This window comes from Perognathus longimembris, chromosome 17 (assembly GCF_023159225.1).
Source record: "Perognathus longimembris pacificus isolate PPM17 chromosome 17, ASM2315922v1, whole genome shotgun sequence".
NCBI classification, from domain to species: Eukaryota; Metazoa; Chordata; class Mammalia; order Rodentia; family Heteromyidae; genus Perognathus; species Perognathus longimembris.
The window spans coordinates 35,699,920-35,724,109 of NC_063177.1; the positions used below are offsets into that span (position 1 = coordinate 35,699,920).

At 44.3% G+C, this 24,190-nt stretch overlaps 1 protein-coding gene across 2 annotated transcripts in view; it reads left to right on the forward strand.

The window, feature by feature from the left end:
• Positions 1-23,338, forward strand: part of Skap1 (src kinase associated phosphoprotein 1) — a 266,764-nt gene extending 243,426 nt beyond the window's left edge. For both annotated transcript variants that reach the window (XM_048365024.1, XM_048365025.1), the window contains 2 exons: positions 20,549-20,656; positions 23,002-23,338. In XM_048365024.1, coding sequence (XP_048220981.1) covers positions 20,549-20,650 — 102 coding nt within the window. In that variant the 3' untranslated portion in view covers positions 20,651-20,656; positions 23,002-23,338. The remainder of the gene's footprint in view (positions 1-20,548; positions 20,657-23,001) is intronic.
• The last annotated feature ends 852 nt before the right edge of the window (positions 23,339-24,190 follow it).

Below are 24,190 nucleotides of genomic sequence, written 5' to 3' on the forward strand. Positions count from 1 at the left end.
AATAGAATTTGTGTACATTACCACGCTGGCATTACAGGGTAATCGAGTTATTCACTCAGGTGTGACCAGGCCTCTGTTTGCCCAGAGCCTGCAGGTGAACAAATTAACTGTTTACATTGTCTGGAGGCGCCTGCAGCGGGAGGGAGAGAACAGAGCTGGCTGTCTGCTGGCCTTCTAGCTCAGTCTTGATTATTTTGTTTGTTTTGCATGTCTTTTGCCTTTGTTAATGGCTTCTCACTGGGGGGTCCCTTTCCTCCAGTTAGAAGGGGTTGAGCTGTGGTCTTGTTGTTATCAAAGCTATGGCATTGTTAGAAATCCCAAAGAACATGAAGGATCCAACCCCACTTTGTTTGAAAAATAAAAATAAAAAAATCTCTCAGGAGGGTGCCAGTGGTTCATGCTTGTTATCCCAGCTACTCTGGAGACCGAGATCTGAGGATCACAGTTCAAAGCCCATGTACGAAAAGCCACAGTTTGAAAAGTGCTTATGAGACTCTTATCTCCAGTTAACCACTCAAAAATCAGAAGTGGAGCTGTGGCTCAGAGTGGTAGAGGACTAGCCTTGAGCAAAAAAAGAGTACAGGGACAGCACCCATGCTCTGAGTTCAAGTCTCACAACCAACAACAACAAAAATAAATCTCTCTCTTCCCTTCCTCCATTACTAAAAGAGACAACATCAGAGTAAAATTCAATGAAACTACTTCGCTGCCCTGTTTCTATCAGCTTTTTTCACTGCTCTTCTGGGAGGTTCTGAGTCCACATTTGTCCCTTACCATTAGAATATCCCATGTCTTCCCACTACACACCATAGCAGGTCCCTCCTTCCCTCGGGTCCATAATCCCAGCACATGACAGGAAGAATTGCAAAGCTTGCAGTTCAATAGATCCTTCCCTTTGAGGAACTGGATTTACCTGGATTCTGTTACCTTACTCAGAGTACTTGGACAGGAGAAATTGAACAGACCTCCTCAGCTCACTGATTTCCTCTAAGAAGCACACAGAAACCAGTTCCGGCACACAGGGGGGGAAAAAAAGATTCCATTACCATTTAGAAATTCAATTGTTTCTGCCCTCCAGAATTGGTTCTCATGTGGATTCTAAATTTATTCCATGTTAGCCCCATCTGGCTTCTTTCGTTAATGTTGTAAAGGGTACTCTGCAGCCTGCCTCTCACATCTGGAGGGGCAGAACTAACCCAAGTCATCTAGAAAGTTCCACCAGATGCTGGTGGTTCACACTTGTAATACTAGCTACTCCAGAGGTTGAGATCTGAGGATCGCAGTTCAAAGCCAACCCCCGGCCGGAAAGTCTGTGAGACTCTTATCTCCCATGAACCACCAAAAAGCTGGACGTGGACATGTGAGCTCAAGTGATAGAGCACTAGCCTTGAGCAAAAAAGCTCACGGACAGCACCCAGGCTCAGAGCTCAAGCCCCAGGACCAACATAAGAAAACAAGAAAAAAGAAAGGAAAGAAAGTTCCATGTTTCTTTTCTCTCTGGCCAGAGCACCTTTGCCAAGCTGTTTAGAAAGCTGGGCTTGTCTGGTCCCCTGAGAAAGGGAAGATACCACTATGCAGTTCACCTTATGGGGCTTTATTTCCTCACCTGTAAGATGAATAGCATATATCTAAAGTTCCAACTCAGACATTTCTGTGGGCCTGACTGCCAAACCAATAAAGAAGTCCCACACCTAGCAATATATTCACTTTAATTACATGCTCAGTTTAAAAACAAAAGGGCAACAAAAATTTGAAATACCAGCTATTTTGTCTTCGGCCCTCAGATACAACTGGTTTTTCTTCCTCTCTTTTTCTGCTAAAAGTGTGGTGGGGGGGGTGCTGGGTATCAGCAACCCAGGGCCTTGTCTACCTACTGGGCAAGCTCTCTACCACTGAGCAAAATCCCCCTTCCCTTGATAAAAGCCATGTTGTCTAGGGGAAACCGAGCTGAAGGAAAGAAGGCTTCTGAGCAGGGAAGCTAAGTTGAGCAGGCAGGAAGGGAAAGAAGTCAGCTTTACTCTTGGGCCCTTAGAGACACACAGGTGGGATCTCATCTTGAATTCTGGAGTCCTAAGCCATCTTTAGGGCGATCATTGAGTCTTGCCCTGGGCATGAATGGTCCCCAAGAGAGAGATATGAATCCTTTATCTGAAAGAAAAAAAAGATGATTGACTGAGCAAGAACAATGTACCCCAAAATTAACCAAACATCCATCACCTGTCTTACCTGTTCTCAAGGAAACAAGTAACAACATCTGGATTATTCATGTGACACACACACACACACACACACACACACACACACACACACACGGGGGAAAAATCACTTAATCTTGCTAATTTTCTATTTACTCAGCTATAAAAATGGGATAATTTCCAATCAGAGTTCTTCCACTAGAAATTTTGTGTGAAGAAGTATGTGGTACCTGGGGCTGGGGATATGGCCTAGTGGCAAGAGAGCTTGCCTCGTATACATGAGGCCCTGGGTTCGATTCCCCAGCACCACATGTACAGAAAATGGCCAGAAGTGGCGCTGTGGCTCAAGTGGCAGAATGCTAGCCTTGAGCAAAAGGAAGCCAGGGACAGTGCTCAGGCCTTGAGTCCAAGGCCCAGGACTGGCCGAAAAAAAAAAAAAAAAAAAAAAAAGAAGTATGTGGTACCTAAGAACAGGAAACTAATATAATCCACTCTAATAAAATAAGATGAACCCTTGGAGGAGTGGTGGGCTCATGCTAGGAGTTCAATATGTGCCGGTGAATTGAAGGGGGATGGGGGGAATGGTCCCCATGCCAAGAACTCTTCCTACAGATTTTCTAAGGCATTGAAAGCTCCGACTTGCATGTAGAAAACCCCAGTGAAGAGGCCTTCGTGAGAGCCTGCTGTTATCTTTCCTGCTCTGGTCTCCAAACTCGCCTGGCAGGAGAGGCCAGCACCACATATCCAAACTCCAAACCAGGAACCAGAGCAGACTCAGCAGAGGGACCCCTGCTGACCTCCTACAACACATCATCCATTCCTCGACCCCATGCTGCTTCCTACCCACTTAATTCACTGCCTTCCGATTTGAATCTTCAAATATATTAAAGGGAGATGTTTAATAAGGAAGCAGATCTGAGCATCATTGCTTTTCTCTTTAGGCCTTACATAGTTCTGAACAGCTTTTGTTTTTTCTTCTCTGTCCTCCCCAGAGCCGGAGCCAGGCCACAGTTCAAGCCACAGTAGGGCGTTTAGCTCTCTTCAGTGGCTCCAGATTGTGAGCCTGGTGCAGGTCTTCTCATACGAAACCGATGGTTCCAGAGAGCCTGCCTCTCACAAATGACTTCCCACAATGCCAGGGACCACCACAGAATTCAAGTTTGAATAGAGCAGGAGAAAAAAAAAAAAAAAGGTGTTTGAAAGGCCTGTTCACTCAGCTGCATTTTAATTTCCTTTTCAATCTTGTCCCAATTAATTTCACAGAATTAATCTCACAGAAGCAAACTCGGCAGCACCGAAGCTGTGGTTTTAGTGTAGCGGTCGCTCTGCCTGAACATGAAATAGGAGCTAATATAAAAATCCATCTGCTGTGTTTGAAATACACACCGGCTGCTGCTCAGTCCTGTCTGACATTTCAAACATCAACAGCAAGGGGGGGGAGGGCGGGTGATTTGGGGGTTAGTGACCATCAGTAGCTGGCAGGAATTCAACAACAGGTGTACTCCAAAAATCCATTCAGCCTGGGCACCAGGCATGACAGGGCAGGTGCTGAATCACCCTCCATGCAAAGACGCTGGGCCCTGGCTTTGTTCCTTGTGTTTGAGGCACACAAGGCCTGTGGACCAGCACCACCAGGACATTTGATAAGCAGGAGATTGGGAGGTCTGAAACTTCTATTTGGAGGAGGGCACCAGTGGTTCACACCTGTAATCCTTGCTACTCAGGAGGCTGAAGTCTGAGGATCATAGTTCAAGTCCAGCCTGAGCAGGAAAATGCATGTGATTCTTATCTCCAAGTAACCACCAAAAAGCCAGAAGTGGTGACACTATGGCTCAAATGATAGAGTACTTACTTTGATTGGAAAAAGCTAAGGAACAGTGCCCAGGCCCTGAGTTCAAGCTCTAGTACCACCATAAAATGAGAGAGAGAAAGGAGGGAGGGAGGAAGGAAAGAAGGAAGGGAGGAAGGGAGGGAGGGAGTTAGATGACCCTGACTTCCTACTTTCTAGTCTCTCCCTAGGGAACATTGCTTTCTAAATAATAAAAGTATTTTTCCCACATTTGAGCTAACTTAAATAATTGCCTATTGGAAAAATAAACCTCCTGTCCCAAAAGTAATTTATGGTAGGAATGTGAGCTGTCTAACTGATTAAGGTAAATAAAAGAGAAAGGAAAAACAAACAAATGGAAAAAAAAAAAAAACACCAGAAACTCTTTCTCAATTGGCTGGAAAGAAGATAGAGGTCCCTGCCTGAGTTTAAAGAAAACAGATACAGGAGGACTCATCTATTGAGCCTGAATGTGTCTTTCATGAATTGGTTTCAGGATCCTCTGAGGCCTTGTTCAGCGCCTCATTTCAATGGTAATCAGCCCTAGAGCATCAAGTTGGGTACCTCTTGGGTTGATACTTACATGGTAACTTAGTTGAGTGAGAAGGTATTCTATGACCCAAGCACACCAGACTTTTCACTGTTGCAAACCTTCCTTACAAAGAAGATCCAGTTTACCATAGAACACAACGTGTTCTCAAATGGCCATGAGCCCCAAATAGACACGAGTGGTCACATTTCATTATGTGGAGAGAGATTTCTTAAACTCAGACTTATCTTGGCTCCAAACCCAGTCGGTGTCTAGTCATCTGAATACAGCAGGGCCTTCCTAGCACACCTGAACTATGTGAGTATCACACTGCTTGTTACCATAAGATTGATTGGTTGGTTGATTGTTGTTCTGTGGAGCTTGAACTCAGGGCCTCGGTGCTACCCCTGAGCTCTTTGGCTCTGGCTAGTGCTCTACCACTTTGAACCACAGATCCACTTCCAGTTTTCTGGTGGTTCATTAAAGATAAAGAATCTCACACTTTTCTGCCTCGGCTGGTTTTGAACCATGGTCCTCAGATCTCAGCCTCCTGAGTAGCCAGGATTACAGATGTGAGCCATCATGGAATGTTTAAACCCAGTTTTTTTCCCTACATATGCCCTCAAAAGACTATTTAAGAATGTGGTCCTTTCCCCTCCCTTCACCCCATCCTCTCCAAAAGGTGCGTATGTTGTAAAAAAAAAAAAAAAAAAAAAAAAAGAAGAAGAAGAAAAAAGTCTGAGTGCAGGAATAACTTCCTCTTTTAAGTATGCAACAACAACCCTCATAAAAATAGATACGTTAATTCCTTCAATTGCTTTAAAGGAGGGAATGATTTTTAGTTTTATTTTTTTAGTTTTCAGGGCTATGAGGGAAAGGAGGTGTTTGGTGACATCTAGTGTCCATTCAGGACTTCCTCAGGCATCCGACCTTCCCCTTAGCGGAGCGGGGGATGGGTGGGGGCATTTGGGAGGTGATTTGGGGTAGTAAGTGGGGAAAACATAGGCCTGGGGCACAGATTGCCCAAACAGTAAGATGGAACTGATCAATGGCTGTCAAGAGCTATTATTCACCTCTGACCTAACCAAAAGGGGCAGACGAGGGGGTTGGGGGGGAGGGATACCATTGGAAAATATCTTTGTTTCTTATTTATGATGGTTCAGGAGAGAAACAGAAGCTGTCCCCACCACCCCCATTTCATGTTAACAAGCAGATCAACACTGTGCCGTGCTGCCGAAGATGATGATGGTGGTGGTGGTTTCTCTCATTAATAACCCCTAGGGGAGGCCATCGTGTTAGAGGATGGCAATGGGGCTGGGGTCAGCTGCAAGGCAACGGTCATACACCGGTCAAATTCAGTTGAGGCCATTCCTTTCCCCCAGACAGGAACCAATCGTCTAGAACAAACCCTGGCAGCCTCATTCCTTCCAGGTAATTTTTATAAATGAGGGGACACCCATTCCAAGAGAGGACAAAAGGGGGTGTTTACGCCTGTGTGCATATGCATGCATGGTAACCAGCTAACAAGAGGCCCAATGGCACCACAACCCTACACTGTGAATTCTGGCTACTTCTTCGGAAAAAAAAAAAAAAATCATTAAAGAAAATTACAACTGGCATTTTCTTCTTTTATCCCCTTCTTCTGAAATGGTGCTCCTCAACTGGACCCTTCTGTTTCTCAGCAGACCCATGTGTATACACTTCAGTCAGGTGGAGAGGCCCACGGCCCGGTAATTAATTACGCGAGACTCAGACAGAAATGTTTATCTAGAACCACCTAAGCCATGGCGGGGTTAGGTTAATGCTCACAGTTGCTGGATGCTCTTTACAAACTCCAGTGTAAAAAAGGAAAAAAATTTTTTTTTCCAGCCATTTATTTTGCAGTGAATTTATAACAAATGCTGTTAAAGGCTTCGTCTTTTGACAGAGGTAATAATAAATTCACTGTTAAAGACGGCAGTTTAATTCCTTATACCTCCAATACTGCACAGAATAAACCATATTCATCACCGAGTAATTTTTTACCACATAAATCTTTAAAACTAACCGGTGAAGGCTGTTGAGACTGAAATATTGTGAATTTATTAGATATGCCCATGTAGTATTGGATTCAGAGGTTTCCATACGAATATATTAGGAAGAAAATTTGTGTCTTTAACTGTGACATTTCTTCCATTTCCCCACCGCCAGTATTATACCAAGCAGCTCCTCCAGAGTCAACTGCACGTTTATGAGACAGAGATTTAGTAATAAACTCCTCACTAATCTGCCAAAGAGGCTGGGTGACATTTCAGCGACATGCCCTATTTAAAAGGAGTCGAGAAAGCTTTGTTTCCATGTAATTATTTTCTCGAAAAGAACTCAGCCTCCCCAAACCTCTTCTGCCAAGGTCTCTTAGAATTAAATGGATTTCACTCTCCAACCAAACTCGCCAAATATTGGAACAAATGATAACCTCATTTCAAAAACACTGGGCAGTAATTTCTATGCAAGTTTTAAGATGTGTTGGGGGGGGGGAGGCGGTTAGGGTAATTGATTAGAACATAGAAAGCTGGAATTTGAAAGCATTCACATACGGTACTTAAGGCTAATAAAAAGACCATATTGATTCTTAGGTTAGAAATCATAGACAATGATTTCAGAAAACTTGCTTTTCTAAAAAATTTCATCTTGATGTAGGATACATTAAAGATATAATTAAGTCCTCAGACTGAAAAAAAAAAACCCCTTTTGCTCTAGTGTACTAATTTCAAGTGAAAATCTATGGCTTGTAGATGAAAATATTCTGAACTTTTCTCATGTTTGCTAATAAAGTAACATTTAAGTTAACCAATGAATTCAATCAAATTGTATCTCTAGTTTCATCAAGAAAATATGAATATGGCTAAATTGAAAACAGTTCCTTTTTTGTGCCGGTCCTAGGGCTTGAACCCAGGGCCTGGGCACTGTCCCTGAACTTTTGCCTACAAGGCTAGTACTCTATCACTTGAGCGACAATTCTACTTCTAGCTTTTTGGTGGGTAATTGGAGATAAGAGTCTAACAAACCTTCTTTCCCAGGCTGGCTCAAACCTCAATCCTAAAATCTCAGCCTCCTAAGTAGTTAAAATGGTAGGCATGAACCACCAGCCCCCATCTTATTTTTCTTTTAAAGGTAGAAACTTATGTTATCTTTAGCAAAGACATCCAGTGACTTCTCTGTCTCCCACTACTATTCCATATTTGGGAAGAGTTTCAAATTCTAAAAACTTCCATAAAGCATTATGAACTTTATGATTCCGTTTTAATAAAATCAAATCAAATAGGTTTCTAACTATTAAACAAAAGAGGGGGGAAAAAAATCTCTTGGCAAAGCAAGGTTGCAGCCCGTATCAGAATAATTGTGAAGAGACTGAACCCGGCTGGAAAGATAAGCATAATACCAGCAATTAATATTCAGCATTTCACATTATAGTCAAGAGGATGTATTTTTCTTTATGTGGCTCATAAGCTGAGAGTGTCAGGAGCCAGGTTTCTGAGCTGTCTTCTTTTTTGTGCATGAGGATTAAGGAGAAGAAAAAAAAAAATCCAGCAACAACAATCCTCTACTCCATCTGTAAATGAACAAACGTCTTGATTTTATAGCTATTTGCTTTGTAAAACTGAGGAAGGAAACAAAAATTACTGGGTGCCTAAGTAACACTTTAATTCTGAATTCATTTACGCTATAGCTTATGTAGTTGTCACAAACCATAATGCAGTATTTAATTAAAATAACAGAAGTGCATCTAGATATGTCCTGGGGTAGCTATCACCAAATTATAGTCTATGCCATCCGTATTTTATTTATGAAATGGCAGCTTCTAAGGTGCAGCTAGGCTAATGCAGACGCGTCAACATTTTAAACTTCCATTTTTAGGAAGGTGCCTTTAAAAAAAAATTTTCCCCTGCTGCGTCTTTAAATTTTTTTTCCTTCTATCTTTGTGGGGTTGGAGGAAAGGGGGGGGGGTGCTTAGTGGGATTGTTTTGTTGTGGATAAAGATCTCTCTTTCTTAACTCTTGCTTTTCAACTATTGACCTCCCAAGTCTTCTGGCTGTGAAATCTGTTTGTTGTCATGGAAAGGCTTGTGCTGTTCACGGGAGCCACAGCCAGCCTGGGACTTCTTAGGCAGAACTTGGACATGGGTTCTAGACGTATAGGCAAAAAGCAACGCATTTCAGGCTCTCTGTGCCTGTTCCCATACAATCCTCCTTGCACCTTTTCCCTCCTCTGTCTATAAATACCGGTTATGGTTTACACGCTTGCTTGCCCTATTTTGTGGGTGTTCACATGCAGACAAACTGCTTCTTTTCATAAACGCATAGCATCTATCTTACCCGCACCCACCATCTATCTCCTTGTTCCCATCGACTGTCTCATCCACCTCCTTGTCTGCAGAATTATGTGCAGCAAGGTCCCGATTCAGAGGAAATAAATAATGAAAATGGAACGGACTGGGATAGATAATCGAAACATTCAAATTGTTATTTTTCACTGGACTTTACACCAACAGAGCATTCTAGGAACACCTACAGAAAGGCGTTGGCTGTCTCCTAAAAAGTAATGCCCTAAGAACCTTCTGACTAAGTGTGTGTGTGTGTGTGTGTGTGTGTGTTTCTGTTCCAACTCTCCTGTTGTTGGTTGTTTTATTTGTTTATTTATTTATTTGATGCTTCCAGACCTGACCATTTTTAAATGGGAAATGAGGCTGTTGTTTTCTTTCTGCTTCTTATTAATCCTTCTTATTAATCCAGGTTTCTATTTGTCATCACTGACCTTCTCAAAAATAATCCTAAGTATTATAAAACAGAAACAAGCCATGCAATCACCTTTTTAAAGGGAGGGGGGGAAAAACTAAGCCCTTGAGTATGGTTGCAATAGAAAGATATTTTTATAATGGTATCACTGGGTCACAGCCCAGTCCCTGAGCTGGGGTCTTTTGGAGAGAGGATTTCTTCTACACATTTGTAATTATTTTAGCCCTTTTCACAGGTCACATAAAAAGTTAATTTCAATCGCTGCTAATTTCCGTCCAACAAGAGTATGGTGCTTTAAACCACCCAAAATAATTGGATTCAAAACAAATTTAGGAAATTGAGTGTGTTAGAAAGCAAATAAAAATATCCTTTTGGTAAGGAGGAGGGTGAAAGTAGTAAAAATGGCCTTTTTTCCCCCTCCTTCCTTTCCCCTTCACAACTTTGCCATTAAAGTTGCACCTACAGCTAGAAGTTTGTCCGTGAAAAATGGTCATTTTGTTTCTCTGCTCAAAGAATGTTATTAAAATGCTAATTTAAAAGAAAAAGGAGTTAAATATCTAGCGATGGTGCATTCTAATTGCAACCATAATGAGCTCTCTAAATGTGCATGCCCCTGACACACACACAGAGCATAAACAGCAGTAAACAGATCATTAGTACCCGCGTTCATTTATTCTGGCGACCTTACCATGACCCCACCGAGGGTAGGGTGAAAAGCAGGTGGATCTGGCTGTGACACCCCCTAGAGGGATCCAGGAAATGAAGCTATAAGCTGTTGTCATGGAAACGCCTATGTGTGCAGATGATGTAACACACCGACAGGCTGTAGGGCTCCGCAACTGGGACCGCTGCCTTTCCCTCTCCGGAACAATCTTGACGATTAAATTATTCATTTCTTTAATTCACAAAGCAAAAGGAATCCTAATTTTCTTGGTGACGGGCAACTCTTACCCATTTATCTAGGGTCTGAAAACAGGGTGACTTCTCAGGCCCTCTTTCACGGAAACGAGTGTGCTCGTTTCCCACATTCTCGCTGCCCCCCCCCCCCCCCACAAATGAGCCGGATCTGGTCAAATCAAGAAATCCCCATACCCAACACTTGCACTTAGAGAGAAATCTTAAGAGTTTAAGCTAAAATGACAAATATAAGCAGAGTCCCTTTTCTGAGGAGGGCCTGTTGGGCCAGGAACTAAACGTAGACTTGTCCTGAGGCGAATGGCTTTGTTGAGAGCCGGACAGGGTCAGCCTGGGCCCTGGGAATAACGGGAGCAGGCACTGGAAGCCATGAACATAAAGGAGAGATCGCCAGCTTCTACTGAATACCTTGTCCCAGCAAGTGTGAGAAAAAAAGAGAGAGAGAGAGAGAGATGCGAGAGAGCCAGCAGCTGTTCACCCCTCCCATGTCCAATTGAGAGAATCAAGATTAATAAAAATAATTCTTTGGAGAATGATTGCACTCTATCCTACCCTGTTTTGCCCCCCAAACAACCTCAATAACCTTACGGCAACAGTAGAATAACTTTTCTTCTTCCTCTTCTTCTTCTTTTTTTTTTTTTTTTTTAAGGGAGCAGAAAAGACAATCTCTGGAAATTATTTTAAAATAAAAAATCTCCCAGCCTGCGCCTCCCCCTCCGTCCCCCCTCCCCATTGCACTTTAGATGAACCTGTGATATTGTAGCAATGGCCCTTGAAGAGCAGTGGGGAGGTGATTTAGGAGAATATTAAAGGCAATGTGGAGATTCAAGGCGCCTCTCTCAGGGAGATCTGGAGAAATACGCAGCACAGATGGGCCGAGCAGATTAAACATTTCCGTCACATTGTTTCCAAATTGTGTTGTGGTGCCTGAGGCTGGTACTGCGGTCAGAGCAAAACAGAGTGGTTGCAGAGCTGCGAGCTGCGCAGTTTATGGAATACATATTAATACACCCGTCTCACATGGCATCACAATTCTATCAGCTCTGAAATGGTGCTTTCTCTATTGTTCCTCAATTGTGCACTTGGCACCTTGCTTTCTCCCAACTGCACTGTTTACCTTCCCTTTGTCCTTTCTTTTTGTTGTTGTTGTTATTGTTTTCTTATTTATGTGTGTGTGCTGGTACTGGGGCTTGAACTTGGATCTGGGGCCCTGTCCCGGAGCTTTTCTGTTCAAAGCTGGTGTTCTACTACTTGAGTCACAGCTCCACTTCAGGCTTTTTTTAGTGGTTTATTAGAGATGAGTCTCATAGGCTTTCTTGCCTAGGTAAGCTTTGAACCTCCATCCTCAGATCGCCTCCTGAGTAGCTAAAATGACAGGTGTGCACCTCCGGAGCTGCTCTGTCCTTTCTTCTTTAGGTAAAGTCCAAGTTGTTTGCCACTTTCTTGTTTCTCCACCCTCTGCCCTGTTTCTTATTCCCTTTTCCCTGGGCAGCTTAAGACTTCTCTGTCCTATGCATTTACACAACCACTCTGTATTTGTCACACATTTCTATCACCAACTATACCCAGTGTGTGCATCTCCAGCCTTGATTTGACCATCGTGCCTCCAGCATGCTGTTCAGGGCATGACCTTCATTCACTCTTGAGGTTGAACATCCCTTTGCTCTTGGGTGCCCCCGGACCCTCCCATAAGTGATACGTTCTCTGCTCCTAACACCTGGTGCTTAGCCTGGGGGTACTTCGTACCGTTGTGGCCATGAGCCCCCAACTGCTTTTACTGACCACCCCAGCCTTTCTGTGTCCTCTTACTTACGCTCACATATCTTCTTTCTCTGTATTCAGGCCCATCAATCTTCAGGTTAGCATGTTCTCTGAAATGTAACAATAAATAAAACTAGCTCAATTGAGGCAAATTTAATGATTCATTTTTATTATGATTTATAGACCGAAAGTCTGAATAATGGGAAAAGAGAAAATGATTGCCAAGAACTTCAAACACAGTGTAAAACAGCCTGGAGAGGCTGCCAAGGTTTTGGCCAGGCACTGAGCTCCAATCCTTTCCAATGCCACTCACCCACTGATCACCAAACTGGCCATTTCCTTTCTCCTTCAGGAAAATCTCTTCATAAAACTCTGCCTGTATGTGTATGCAAGTACCAGAACTTGAATTCTGGCAACTGTCCCTTAGCTTTTTTGCTCAAGGCTGGTGCTCTACCACATGGGCCACACCTCCACTTCTAGCTTTTTGCTAGTCAACTGGAGATAAGAATTTCATGGAATTGTCTGCCTGGGCTAGGTACAAACTGTGACCTTCAGACCTCAGCCTCCTGAGTAGCTAGGATTATAGGAGTGAGCCACAGGCATCCAAGCTTTGTTTTTAACTGTTTATGCTGAAAAGTGGGTACCTGTTTGTCTTCGGTGGCCAATTCCTGTTCCCAGCCATGTTTACCCAGAAGTTAGAATGGTTCTGAGTTGGAGCCCTCAGTTTCCTTAATACTTTGTGATATCCCAAGGAAATGTTAAATTTCCAAAGCTGGACTTTAGGAGTAAAGAATCTCTAAAAGCCCATTCAAAGTGTGTGTGTGTGTGTGTGTGTGTGTGTGTGTGTGTGTGTGTGATGTTTTCTGGCTGATCTTAGAATATTATAATCTACTGTACTTAGGAATTCAAGTTTTTCCATCTTTACTAACACTAATGTATAGCACGAAGCACTAATAAGTGAAATAAGCAGTCAAACACCATACCTCCAGGATTGATTGGCCTTTCCCATACATGTATCAAGCATTTATTGATCTTGATTGTGAGGGGCTGATTGATTGTTCTCTTCAAGAGGATTTCTCTTGTTTACAACAGTGATATAGTGAATGTTGACGGTTAAAAGAACAAAAGTAGGTAGGAGACATTTTTCTAGCAATCTTATTCCATCGTAGGCTTGGACCTCAATGCGATGTGAAAGGAGAATATTTCTAGTAGGAACTTTCCCACTCAGTTCCCAGCCATACTGCTGGGCCAGCAAGTGGATTTAAGCAGAAGGTATAAGAAGGTTCAACTTTTCAGCTGGAGTGAAAGAAGAGATGGTTCCTTAGAGTGGAGAAGCAAGTTCCAGCCATGGGAAATGGAAGAACCCAGCAGCTGGAGGACTCAGACCTACGAAACCTGCCTGGTAAAGGTGGCCACAGTCAAAATGCAGATGCCCACCTCCACCTCATTAAAAGGACCATTGCCTTTTTCCCTCGAGTCCTGGTTTGTGCACTATGCAAGGGTTCATTGAGAATCAAGTGACAATCTAGGCCTCGCCCCAGGGACGAGACCCAACATACACGTACACACATGAAATTTTAGACCAGTTTTGGGGAGTTCGTAGAGCCTTTCCAGAGACAGACTTAGAGGCTCACAGCCTCCAGTTTAAGACTCCGTGCCCTAGAGGATGGCGAATTCCTTTTGTTGGAACAGCCTAGGATTCACTGAGCCTAGAAATTGAATTCTCATCCCAAGACAGGATGGTCATTCCAGGTCATGTCTGTGCTACTCCAGGGGAGCCGGGGAAGAGCTTATACAAATAGGAACCAGCAGGGAGGAGAGAAATTAAAATGTAGCAATCATGGAGTAGGGGTATTTAATCTCTTTTAAGGCTTATGATAGGCGCCTGCTGGTTTTCCCCGGATATCCCCTGACACCTACTGACAGGGTATTTGCAACATCACACAGGGACTCAGGGCCCTGTGACAGGAGGAGCACCGAGGAGGTCCATGATCGTCTTGAAACTATAAACGGCAATAGGAAACCACTGGAGGCAGAGTCAAGCTGTGCGCCATGCCTGTTGTTGGTGGCCATACTGCTTTTTGTTTATAGAATTTGCTGTGGTTTTTATGGCAGGGGTTGGTTGGGTTTTTGTTTTTTTCTCTCTCTCTCTTTCCTTGTTGATGGAGATTAGCTGCATAAATCCTTTTATGGTCATGTGCAATCCCTTATAAACACTTTAGGTTGTTGCTGATGGTGAGCGCTGTCTATTTCAGGTTCACTCAACAAGCCACTCATCCAGGGCAATAGTTTCTCCTCATAATGGAGTCCAACCAGCCAAGTTTTCGTTTGTAAGACTTCTTCCTTGAGGTTGGGGAGGGTTCAAGGAGATGGAACGAGGTTGGTATGGAGAGAAACAGATGTTTAATCAAGCCTAGAAATACTTATGCTGAGAACAAGCCACGTGATGTCCTTGTTTCAGGCAAAAGACTTTTCAAGTGTATGGCAAGAAGCCATGTGAAAGGTTTGGTTGGTTTTGTAAAAAAAAAAAAATGCTTTTTGTGCTTTTATCTAAAGCATTTTCAGGTAACAATCCCTAGCATTACAATAGTAGCTCTAGCCAGGCATCATTGGCTCACTTCTGTAATCCTAGCTACTCAGGAGGCGGAGATCTGAGGATCCAGGTTCAAAGCCAGCCCAGGCAATAACAGTCTATGAGACTCTTGTCTTCAATTAACAAACAAGAAGCTGGTAGTGATGGTAAAGCTCAAGTGGTAGAGCACTAGCCTTCAGTAAACAAGCTAAGGGACAGCACCTTTAGTTCAAGCCCCTGTACTGACACCTAAAAAAAGAAATCTTAGTTCTCTCCTATATAGAATATGGGGTTATGGAGTGAGGAGCATGTATAATGTTGTCACTTGTAAGTGGGTATCCCCACTTGCAAGGTAGAAACATGCCCGCCTGAAGGTGAGCTGCTGTCTTAGGGACCACTCAGTGTTCTCCCAAACATCTGGGCAAAGAGAAGCCAGACTTAGTGGAAAACGTTGATCCCAGAAATTCAGTTCTGTCATCGTCACACTAAAATCCAAGAATCAGCAACTTAATAAAAATGCAGTAAATTAGTACCCCTAGACAAGAGCAGAGTTCATTCAGAGCTGAGGTCTGCCTGCCTGAGCCAGTACTCTCTCCATTTTAATAGTTTAATAAAAATTAGCATAATTAACGAACATCTGTATGATCCAGAGTGGTGCAATTTGGCACTTGGAAACGAGGGCTTAAACATGATTGCTGTGAGTTTAATGTTGTTTTAATTCTTTTTGGCACTGTGTAGTGAAATAAACGTTTGGTGGTGATAGTTCTCGGCCGGATCTCATTTGCATTTTTCTCCCTTTGATTATGAGCAATTGTGGACTCCCCAGCAATTCATCAAAGTAGAAATTATTTTAAAATACCTCGTGGTGCTCAGGCTAGGCTGGCGCAAGGCATGGGGGGTGGGGGTGGGAGAGAATGCTAGAAATTTTCCATTCATGCTTTAAACCTCTCGCCCTGCAGCCTTTTTTTTTTTTTGTGGCTCCAGCCTAGGGATGAAATCTGGAGCAGACAGTCAGATCCCAGGACTTGTAGGTGCTTTGATTAAGCTCCTAGGCTCCCACCGCGGGATGCATATGGTGTTTGAGATGCTGCCATCCTCCTTGCACTTCTGCTTGCTCTTTTGTTTTGAAGGGCAGAGAGTTGATTGCAATCACTCCGGTTCTCAGCACTGTGATAAGCGCACTGCATCTGCCGCTGGCGGGTCAGCGGTCCCCTGGAGCAGCACACTGACTGGGAGCCCGGCTTTGGCGGGGACCCTGCGGAGCCTCATCTGTTTCCTGTTTGCACCCTCTTTGAGCTGGCAGAGAGCACTTTCCCAAGGCTTGGTCTCTGGCATTACAGCTAAAGGGGGGAATGGGGAGGTTGTTGGGAAGGAGGACTGAAGCGTGAAATAAAGTCAAGGGGTCTTGAATACTCCTCAAGGAGAGAATGCCTTCTTAGAGCCCCTACAGGTAGCAAGGTTGATGGCATCTTGCACTTAAATGATGCCATTTCACCTGTGTGGAAGCAAGTTGACTTTGATCAGAAAACTGCTGGGCAACATCGCTCTCCCCTTCTGTCTGTGAGACTGGAGAAATGCTAAAGCTAGTTTGCATGCGTTCCAGTAAGAGGGGAGGACAGCGCGTGTATGCGGCCACACAGCAAAGCCCAGGAGATACAGACATCCTAGCAACTCAGTAACTGCAGTACAATTCTAAAAAAAAAAAAAAAAAAAAAAGCAACATAAGGCATAAGGCTGGCACTGGTGGCTCATGCTTATAATCCTAGCTGCTCAGGAGGCTGAGATCTAAGGATTGCAGTTTGAGGTCAGCCTGGGCAGGAAAGTCCATGAGACTCCTATCTCCAATTGACCAGCAAAAAAGCTGTAAGTAGCAGAGGTGTGGCTCAATGGTAGATCACCAGCCCTGAGCAGGAAAAAAAAAAAAAGCAGTGACAACACAATGCTTTGAGTTCAAGCCCCAGTACACACACACACACACACACACACACACACACACACACACACACACACACTTTTTAAGGCAGAAATAGCCCAACTTCAATATTGAAAAAAAGACAGTAAAATAGTTTGCACCAAGATGAGCTAAAAAACATCAAGCTAGGTTGAGGCTGAGGAATTGTGCGTAATTTCCCATGAGGCAGTGTACTCTATAGAGGAAAGTTGGCCTGGGGAGACAGGGTGGGAAGTGAAAAGGGGTGGTGTAGTAAGAGCTGGTGGACAGGGCTGGGAATATGGCCTAGTGGCAAGAGTACTTGCCTCATATACATGAAGCCCTGGGTTCGATTCCCCAGCACCACATATATAGAAAAAGCCAGAAGTGACACTGTGGCGCAAGTGTTAGAGTGGCTAGCCTTGAGCAAAAAGAAGCCAGGGACAGTGCTCAGGCCCGGAGTTCAAAGCCCAGGACTGGCAAAAAAATAAAATAAAATAAGCTGGTGGACAGACACATCAGTTAGTTATGATGTTTTTTTAAAAGGCAATTCCCCAATCCTTAAAGGATCAGCTCAGTAGTCTCACTTCTTGTGGCATTTGAGACTATTCTTGGTACTTAGGGAGTCATTTTCACAGACTGTCTCCAAAGGCAGTTGATCTCTTCCTGTCACAAGCAGCTCCATTATCGAGGGATTATCTGGGAGTTCATTGGGACTAATTCCATTCAACAGTAGAGAGTCCCACTGCTCATTGAACAAGTACTTATTTGTCCCCACTCTATGTTGGAGACTAGGGTGGTGACTGAGAATACAACAGCACACAAACCCAACCAAAGTCTATAGGCTTCAGCACTTTTTTTTTTTTTTTTTTTTTTTTTTTTTTTGCCAGTCCTGGGGCTTGGACTCGGCCTGAGCACTGTCCCTGGCTTCTTTTTGCTCAAGGCTAGCACTCTGCCACTTGAGCCACCACGCCACTTCTGGCCATTTTCTGTATATGTGGTGCTGGGGAATTGAACCCAGGGCCTCATTATACGAGGCAAGCACTCTTGCCACTAGGCCATATCCCCAGCCCTTCAGCACTCTTCACACACGGAGACAGAGGTAGACAGACATAAGGAAGTGTGGTGACCTCATTTCTAGGAAAGCACAAGGCACCGCCCTATGGAGCATACCACACAGTCTGAGGGACAGGGAGACATTGAGAGCAAGATAGAGACAGACAGACTCAAGAATTAAGCTCTGAGCCCCATGGCGTGGAGAAAAGGAGAGGCAAGGGGAAAAAAAAGAAAAACAGAGGAAAGGATCCAAAGTGAGACCTACCATGCCTCATGGGAATGGCTGAGTCAGGTATTATACAGGGACACTAGACTGAGGGATGAATGGCAGTAGTGGGCACTAAACAGAACTGTATCACGCAGGGCCTTGTCTACCTCATGAGGAAGAAGATACAGAGCAGTGGAAACCTACTAGCAGGCTCCAAACAGCTGGGCCATGATCAAGGTATATTGAAGTCCAGCTGTAGCCTGAAGAAGAGTGAAGAAGAACTCAGCCACTGAGGGCTGGGACTGTGGCTTAGCAGTAGAGTGCTTGCCTAGCATGCATGAAGACCTGGGTTCAATTCCTCAGCACCACATATATAGAAAAAGCCAGAATTAGTGCTGTGGCTCAAGGGGTAGAGTGCTAGCCTTGAGCAAAAAGAAGCCAAGGACAATGCTCAGGCCCTGAGTTCAAGCCCCAGGACTGGAAAAAAAAAAAAAGCAGCCACTGAGAGCAATTTGAAGATTGATTCTATAGTCCTGATGAGAAGTGACAGTGACAGGACTCAAGGGTCACTGGCAGTGGGGACAGAGAGAAGTCGGTGGGTTCTAGACAGACTGTAGAGAGAATTGACAGGACTCAGGATTGACTGGAACAGGCGGCATAAGGTTGAGGACTCTGGATTGCTAATCTGGATGTCTGAGTGCATCTTAGGACCCGCTCACTGAGGCAGAGAACCCAGGAGATGAAGATAGTTGGGGAGAGAGGGTGGGGAGAGAAGCAGGTTGTTTAGTTAATTTTTGGACATACTGGATTTGAACAGCTTGGTCGACGTGTACTTGGGTAGTAGGGCCCAGTCCTTAGATTTGAACTAGAATCATTTAACTAGTCGTGAGTCATTAACACAGATATATTGGTTAAACTACAACAGTAGTTGGATTTCTAAAAGAAAGCACATCAAATCAAAAGGGAAGAGGGCCAGGACAGCAACCTGGAATATAACTACATTAAAAAGAAAGAGAAGCTAGGCATCTGTGGCTTATGCCTGTAATCCTAGCTACTCAGGAAGTAAAGATTGAAAGATCAAGGTTCAAAGCCAGCCCAGGCAGACGTCTGAGACTCGTGTGTGTGTGTGTGTGTGTGTGTGTGTGTGTGTGTGTGTGTGTGTACACTTGTACTGAGGCTTGAACTCAAGGCCTGGGCACTTTCCCTTTCCTTTTTCACTCAAGGCTGGTACTCTACCATTTGAGCCACAGCTCTACCTCTGGCTTTTAAGTGGTAGAGATGAGTATCTCACAAACTTTCCTGACTAGGGTGGCTTTGAACCCTGATCCTCAGATCTCAGCCTCCTAAGTAGCTAGGATTACAAGTGTTGGCTACCAGTGCCACCCCTCTTTTCTCTTTGAAGGCAGAGAAGTCATTTTCTGCTAAGAGGAAAGAGAAGCAATGGAGCTGGAGATGGGAGATTTACTCCAGAAACAAAAAGATAAACTAGAATGCTACAGATCCCCAAGCTGATTTCCTTTCCTTTCTTTTTCCCCTAAAACTCATCAGCCAGGTGTTTAAAAAAAAAAAGGCAAATAGCCCCCTGGCTCCCCACATGGATCTGAGGTACAGCTCTCTAGGCCCCTTTTAGCAGCCTGCCTGCCATTATTGATGGTCCTAGACACCTCCCACTTCTCCTGGGAAAGAATCGATGGTTCAAAGCACTTATTACATAACAATTCAGGGGTGTCACATCCCCCAACACAGGGCAGGGAGGGGCCATCCCCACTTTCACACCTGAGGAAGGCAAAGCTGGAAGAACCTAAGATCTCATGGCTACTAAATGACCAAGGGGCAATTAGTTCCCAGTCTGTCTGACTCCAAACCCCATTACTCTATTCTGTAAGCTCCCAAGGAGCAAATAATGCTCTGATTCATAATTCTACTCCCATGGGAGCTCAACCAGCACTTTGTAAATAGAGGATGCCTGATAAATAGTATTGATTTGAACTACGACCTGACTCCCTAAGTATCTTTAGTGTTCTGGTATTTCTGTAAGTGCCTGACATGCTCTAAAGAAACTAGTATTCCGCTTGATTTTAAATAAATAAATACATAAATAAAAAGGCCTGGGAGCTAGTGTAATCCTAGCTACTCAAGAGACTAAGGTCTGAGGATCAAGGTTCAAAGCCAGCCCGGGTAGATATCTCCAAGTAACTATCAAAAAGCCAGAAGTAGAAGTGTGGCTCAAGTAGCAGAGTGCCAGCCTTAAGTGAAAAGGCTGAGAGCTCAAGATCTTGATTTCAAATCCCAGTGTCAGTACTAAAATAATAATAATTAATGGGCTGGGAATATGGCCTAGTGGTAAAAGTGCTCGCCTCATATACATGAAGCCCTGGGTTCGATTCCTCAGCACCACATATATAGAAAAAAGCCAGAAGTGGTGCTGTGGCTCAAGAGGTAGAGTGCTAGCCTTGAGCAAAAAGAAGCCAGGGACAGTGCTCAGGCCCTGAGTCCATGCCCCAGGACTGGCAACAAAAACAAAACAAATAAACAAAATAAAATAATAATAATAATATTACCATTTAAACTCACAATAGTTTTGAATATGGTAAGCTTCCAATAAGACAGGATCATGGCAAAATGAATGTGTTTCCATCTTTCCTCTAGATGATTCTTTTAACATCAGGGATGTTAAGAGTTTTCATAATGATGGTTCCAGCAAACAGAATTTCCCAAACACTCTAAGAGGCTCCCAGAAGCATGGCCTAACTGAAAGTCTTTTCTTTTCATTCCTTAGGAATACAACATGTATGGCTGGTGGGTAGGAGAACTAAACAGCCTCGTTGGAATTGTTCCTAAAGAGTATCTCACCACCGCCTTTGATGTGGAAGAAAGATGAAGCCAGGTACCAGAGCCATGGGCAATGAACAGAGTTCAATGGAGTTTGTGCGCCATGACTTCCTCTCTCTGTGGGGCTGAGGGTTGACAGTGACGTAGCTTTTCTTCAAAACTAATACTAATGAATCACTACAGAAAGAAAGTGAGTCCAAACTTGTTTTTCTCCCCTTAGTTTAGGATTGAGTTCAACTAAAGGTGTCAGGAAATTTTGAATGCAGAAATTAATCTTGTTCTTTTATTAAAAAAAAAAAAAAAAAAAAGAACTGGGACCAGTGGCACCCACCTCTAATAGTAGCTACTACTTAGGAGGTGGAGGTTGAGAGGACTGCAGTTCAAGACCAGCCTAGGCAAAAAAAAAAAAAAAAAAAAAAAAACAGTTATCAAGATCCCACCTCAAAGTAGGAAGATCACACTCCAAGGCTGGCCCCACAAAAGAAAGACAAACAGGGAAAGAAGGGAAGAAAAGGAGGGAGGGAGGGAGGAGGGAGGGAGGGAGGGAGGGAGGGAGGGAGGGAGGGAGGGAAGGAAGGAAGGAAGGAAGGAAGGAAGGAAGGAAGGAAGGAAGGAAGGAAGGAAGGAAGGGACAAAAGACCATTGCACTGATTCAAGTGGGAGCACACTTATCTAGCAAGTAGTAGACTCTGAATTCAAACCCTATTATACCAAAAGAAATACACCAATCCACAAAGAAAACCTTTTTCTAAGAATCTCTGAATGCAGCTTAAAAGTAAAGGATGTGTGGGGCACAAGCGGCTCATGCTTATAATCCTCACTTGTCAGGTGGCTGAGATATGAAGATGAGGGTTCAAAGCCAGCCTGGTCAGGATAGTCCATAAGACTCTCATATCCAATTAACCACCAAGAAAACCTGTAAATAGAGCTGTAGCTCAAGTGGTAGAGATCTGAGTTTTTAAGCCCCAGGACCCCATTCCCTCTCTCCCACCCCCCCCCCCACACACAAAGTAAAGGATACTTTTTTTTTTTTTTTTTTTTTTTGCCAGTCCTGGGTCTTGGACTCAGGGCCTGAGCACTGTCCTGCCTTCTTTTTGCTCAAGGCTAGCACTCTACCACTTGAGCCACAGCTCTACTTCTGGCTTTTTTCTATATATGTGGTGCTGAGGAATTGAACCCAGGGCCTCATGCATATGAGGCGAGCACTTTACCACTAGGCCATATTCCCAGCCCCAAGGATTCAATACTAAAGAAAAAGAAGAGTTGTCCCAAAGGACAACTGGGACTCTTGCCACCAGGATAAATGTGGGTTTACTGATCCCCAAAGAAATTCCCACAGGATCCCACCCAAGCCAAACAGAGTGATTTTTTGTTTGTTTGTTTGGTTTGGTTTTTTGGTACCAGTTCTGGGGCTTGAACTCAGCGCCTGAGAGCTGTCCCTGAGCCTTTCCACTTGAGGGTGGTGCTTCAGTTCCAGCTTTTTGGGTAATTAATTGGAGATAAGAGTCTCACAGACATTCCTGCCTGGGTTGGCTTCAGACTGCGAGCCTCAGATCTCAGCTGTAGGATTACAGGCATGAGCCAGCAGCACCCAGCACAGAGCGGGGTTTTGTGTAATGAGGAGGGTGGTGGAGGGTACCCACGATGAGCTTGGTAATGCGAGCTCCATCTTCCGGCCTGAGATGGGAGCAGCCTCTGCTGCAAGGGAAGGGATGACGTCCGCTGTGACAGTGATACAAGCTGTCCTTGGAGTCTGCTGGGCCAGGGCCTGCTCTAGTGTGCAACAGCAGCTGAGTGAATTCATTTAGGAAAATACATAAGGATAGATCTTACTCGCTGATGCCTGTGCACAACCATAAAGCAGCAGCTCATGCCTGTGGCTCAAGGTTTGACTTTATGAGTTTCTTGATGAGGACGCTGTTTCCTGGCCATGAATGCAGAAGGGTTGGAATTTTTCTGCCAAATCAAAACAAATTCACCTGTCTCCACCCTGTCGTTTATTTAAAATTGTTTATCACTGCTAGGCGCCAGTGGCTCACCACTGTAAATCCTAGCTACTCAGGAGGCTGAGATCTGAAGATTAAGGTTCAAAGCCAGCCCAAGCAGGAAAGTCTGTGAGACTCATCTCCAATTAACCACCAGAAAACTGGAAGTGGTGCTGTGGCTCTAGTGGTAGAGCCGTAGCTTTGAGCTGAAGAGCTCAGGGACAGCACTCAAGCCCAGAGTTCAAACCCCATGACTGACAAAAAGAAATGAGAGGAGAAAGAAAATGATGGTAGGGGTTCCTCCTAACTAAGATTGAGAAACTGTAAGATGAGTTGGGAGGGAAGATTTTTCACCCCTATTCACATTTCTGTAGTCTGAATTCCAAAACTAAATATCTGCATTTCCGCTTTCTAGGAGACATCTTCCCGCTGTTCTGCATCTACAAAGAAGCAGACCAACTAAGCTCCCAGCCTCCATTGTAACCATGGCCTCTCTCCTCACAGACCGATCCAAGTCTCTGCTACCTTGTGTGATCAGCAACCACTGAGAGAAGTGGGAAGAGATCCTTCTCATCAAGCAGGTTTTACTAAACCATAACTATACTCATGTCCATCTGTGCTAGTATCCACACACCCACGCATGCTTTTTCCATGGCTAGTCACAAGGAGGAAGAGGAAGAGGAGGAGGAAACTTTGAGCGGAGGTTGTGTTGGCTGCCTTCCAAAGTACAAATAAACCTCAGGATTTGGTTTTGTCTTGTGTGATGGTGTGTTCTTTTCTGAAACACAGAAAAAAATATAGCCTCTGGACAGTCATACCAGCTCCAAACAAAGTAGAAGGGGTAACTGGGGCTGGTGGCTTATGCCTGCAAGCCCAAAGGAGGCTGAGATATGGAGGACTGTGGCTTGAAGCCAGCCCAGGCAGAAAGTTCATGAGACTCCATCTCCATTTAAACAGCAAAATGCTAGGCTAATGGATGTGACTTAAGTAATAGAGCACCAGGCTGGTAAATTTAAGGCCCAGAGTTCAAACCCTACACACACACACACACACACACACACACACACACACACACACACACACATGGGAAGGGAAGATCCAGGGCAAAACAAAGCTCAGACAGGGAGGGAAACTCACAGTTGTCTTTTATGACAAGGTCATCTGTCTGCTGGTTGGTTTCGGGTCAGCTGCTCAAATTCCCTTTGAAAAGATAACTAGTGGGGCTGGGAATATGGCCTAGTTGTAAAGTGCTCGCCTCATGAAGCCCTGGGTTGGTTTCCTCAGCACCACATATATAGAAAAAGCCCGAAGTGGTGCTGTGGCTCTAATGGTCGAGTGCTAGCCTTGAGCAAAAAGAAGCCAGGGACAGTGCTCAGGCCCTGAGTTCAAGCTCCAGGACTGGCAACAAAAACAAAACCAAACGAAAAAGATAACTAGTTAAGGTATTTTGTTTTCTTCTGTGAAGAATCTCAGAGACAGCCGGAACAAGGCCTGGGAATCAGCACATTGGACAGCTCCCCTTCAGCCTTCAGTTAACCCTGCTGTGTCCCCTGTCACACCCAGCCCCAAATCAGGGCTGAGGAAGAGCACTGAGATGAGGTCTC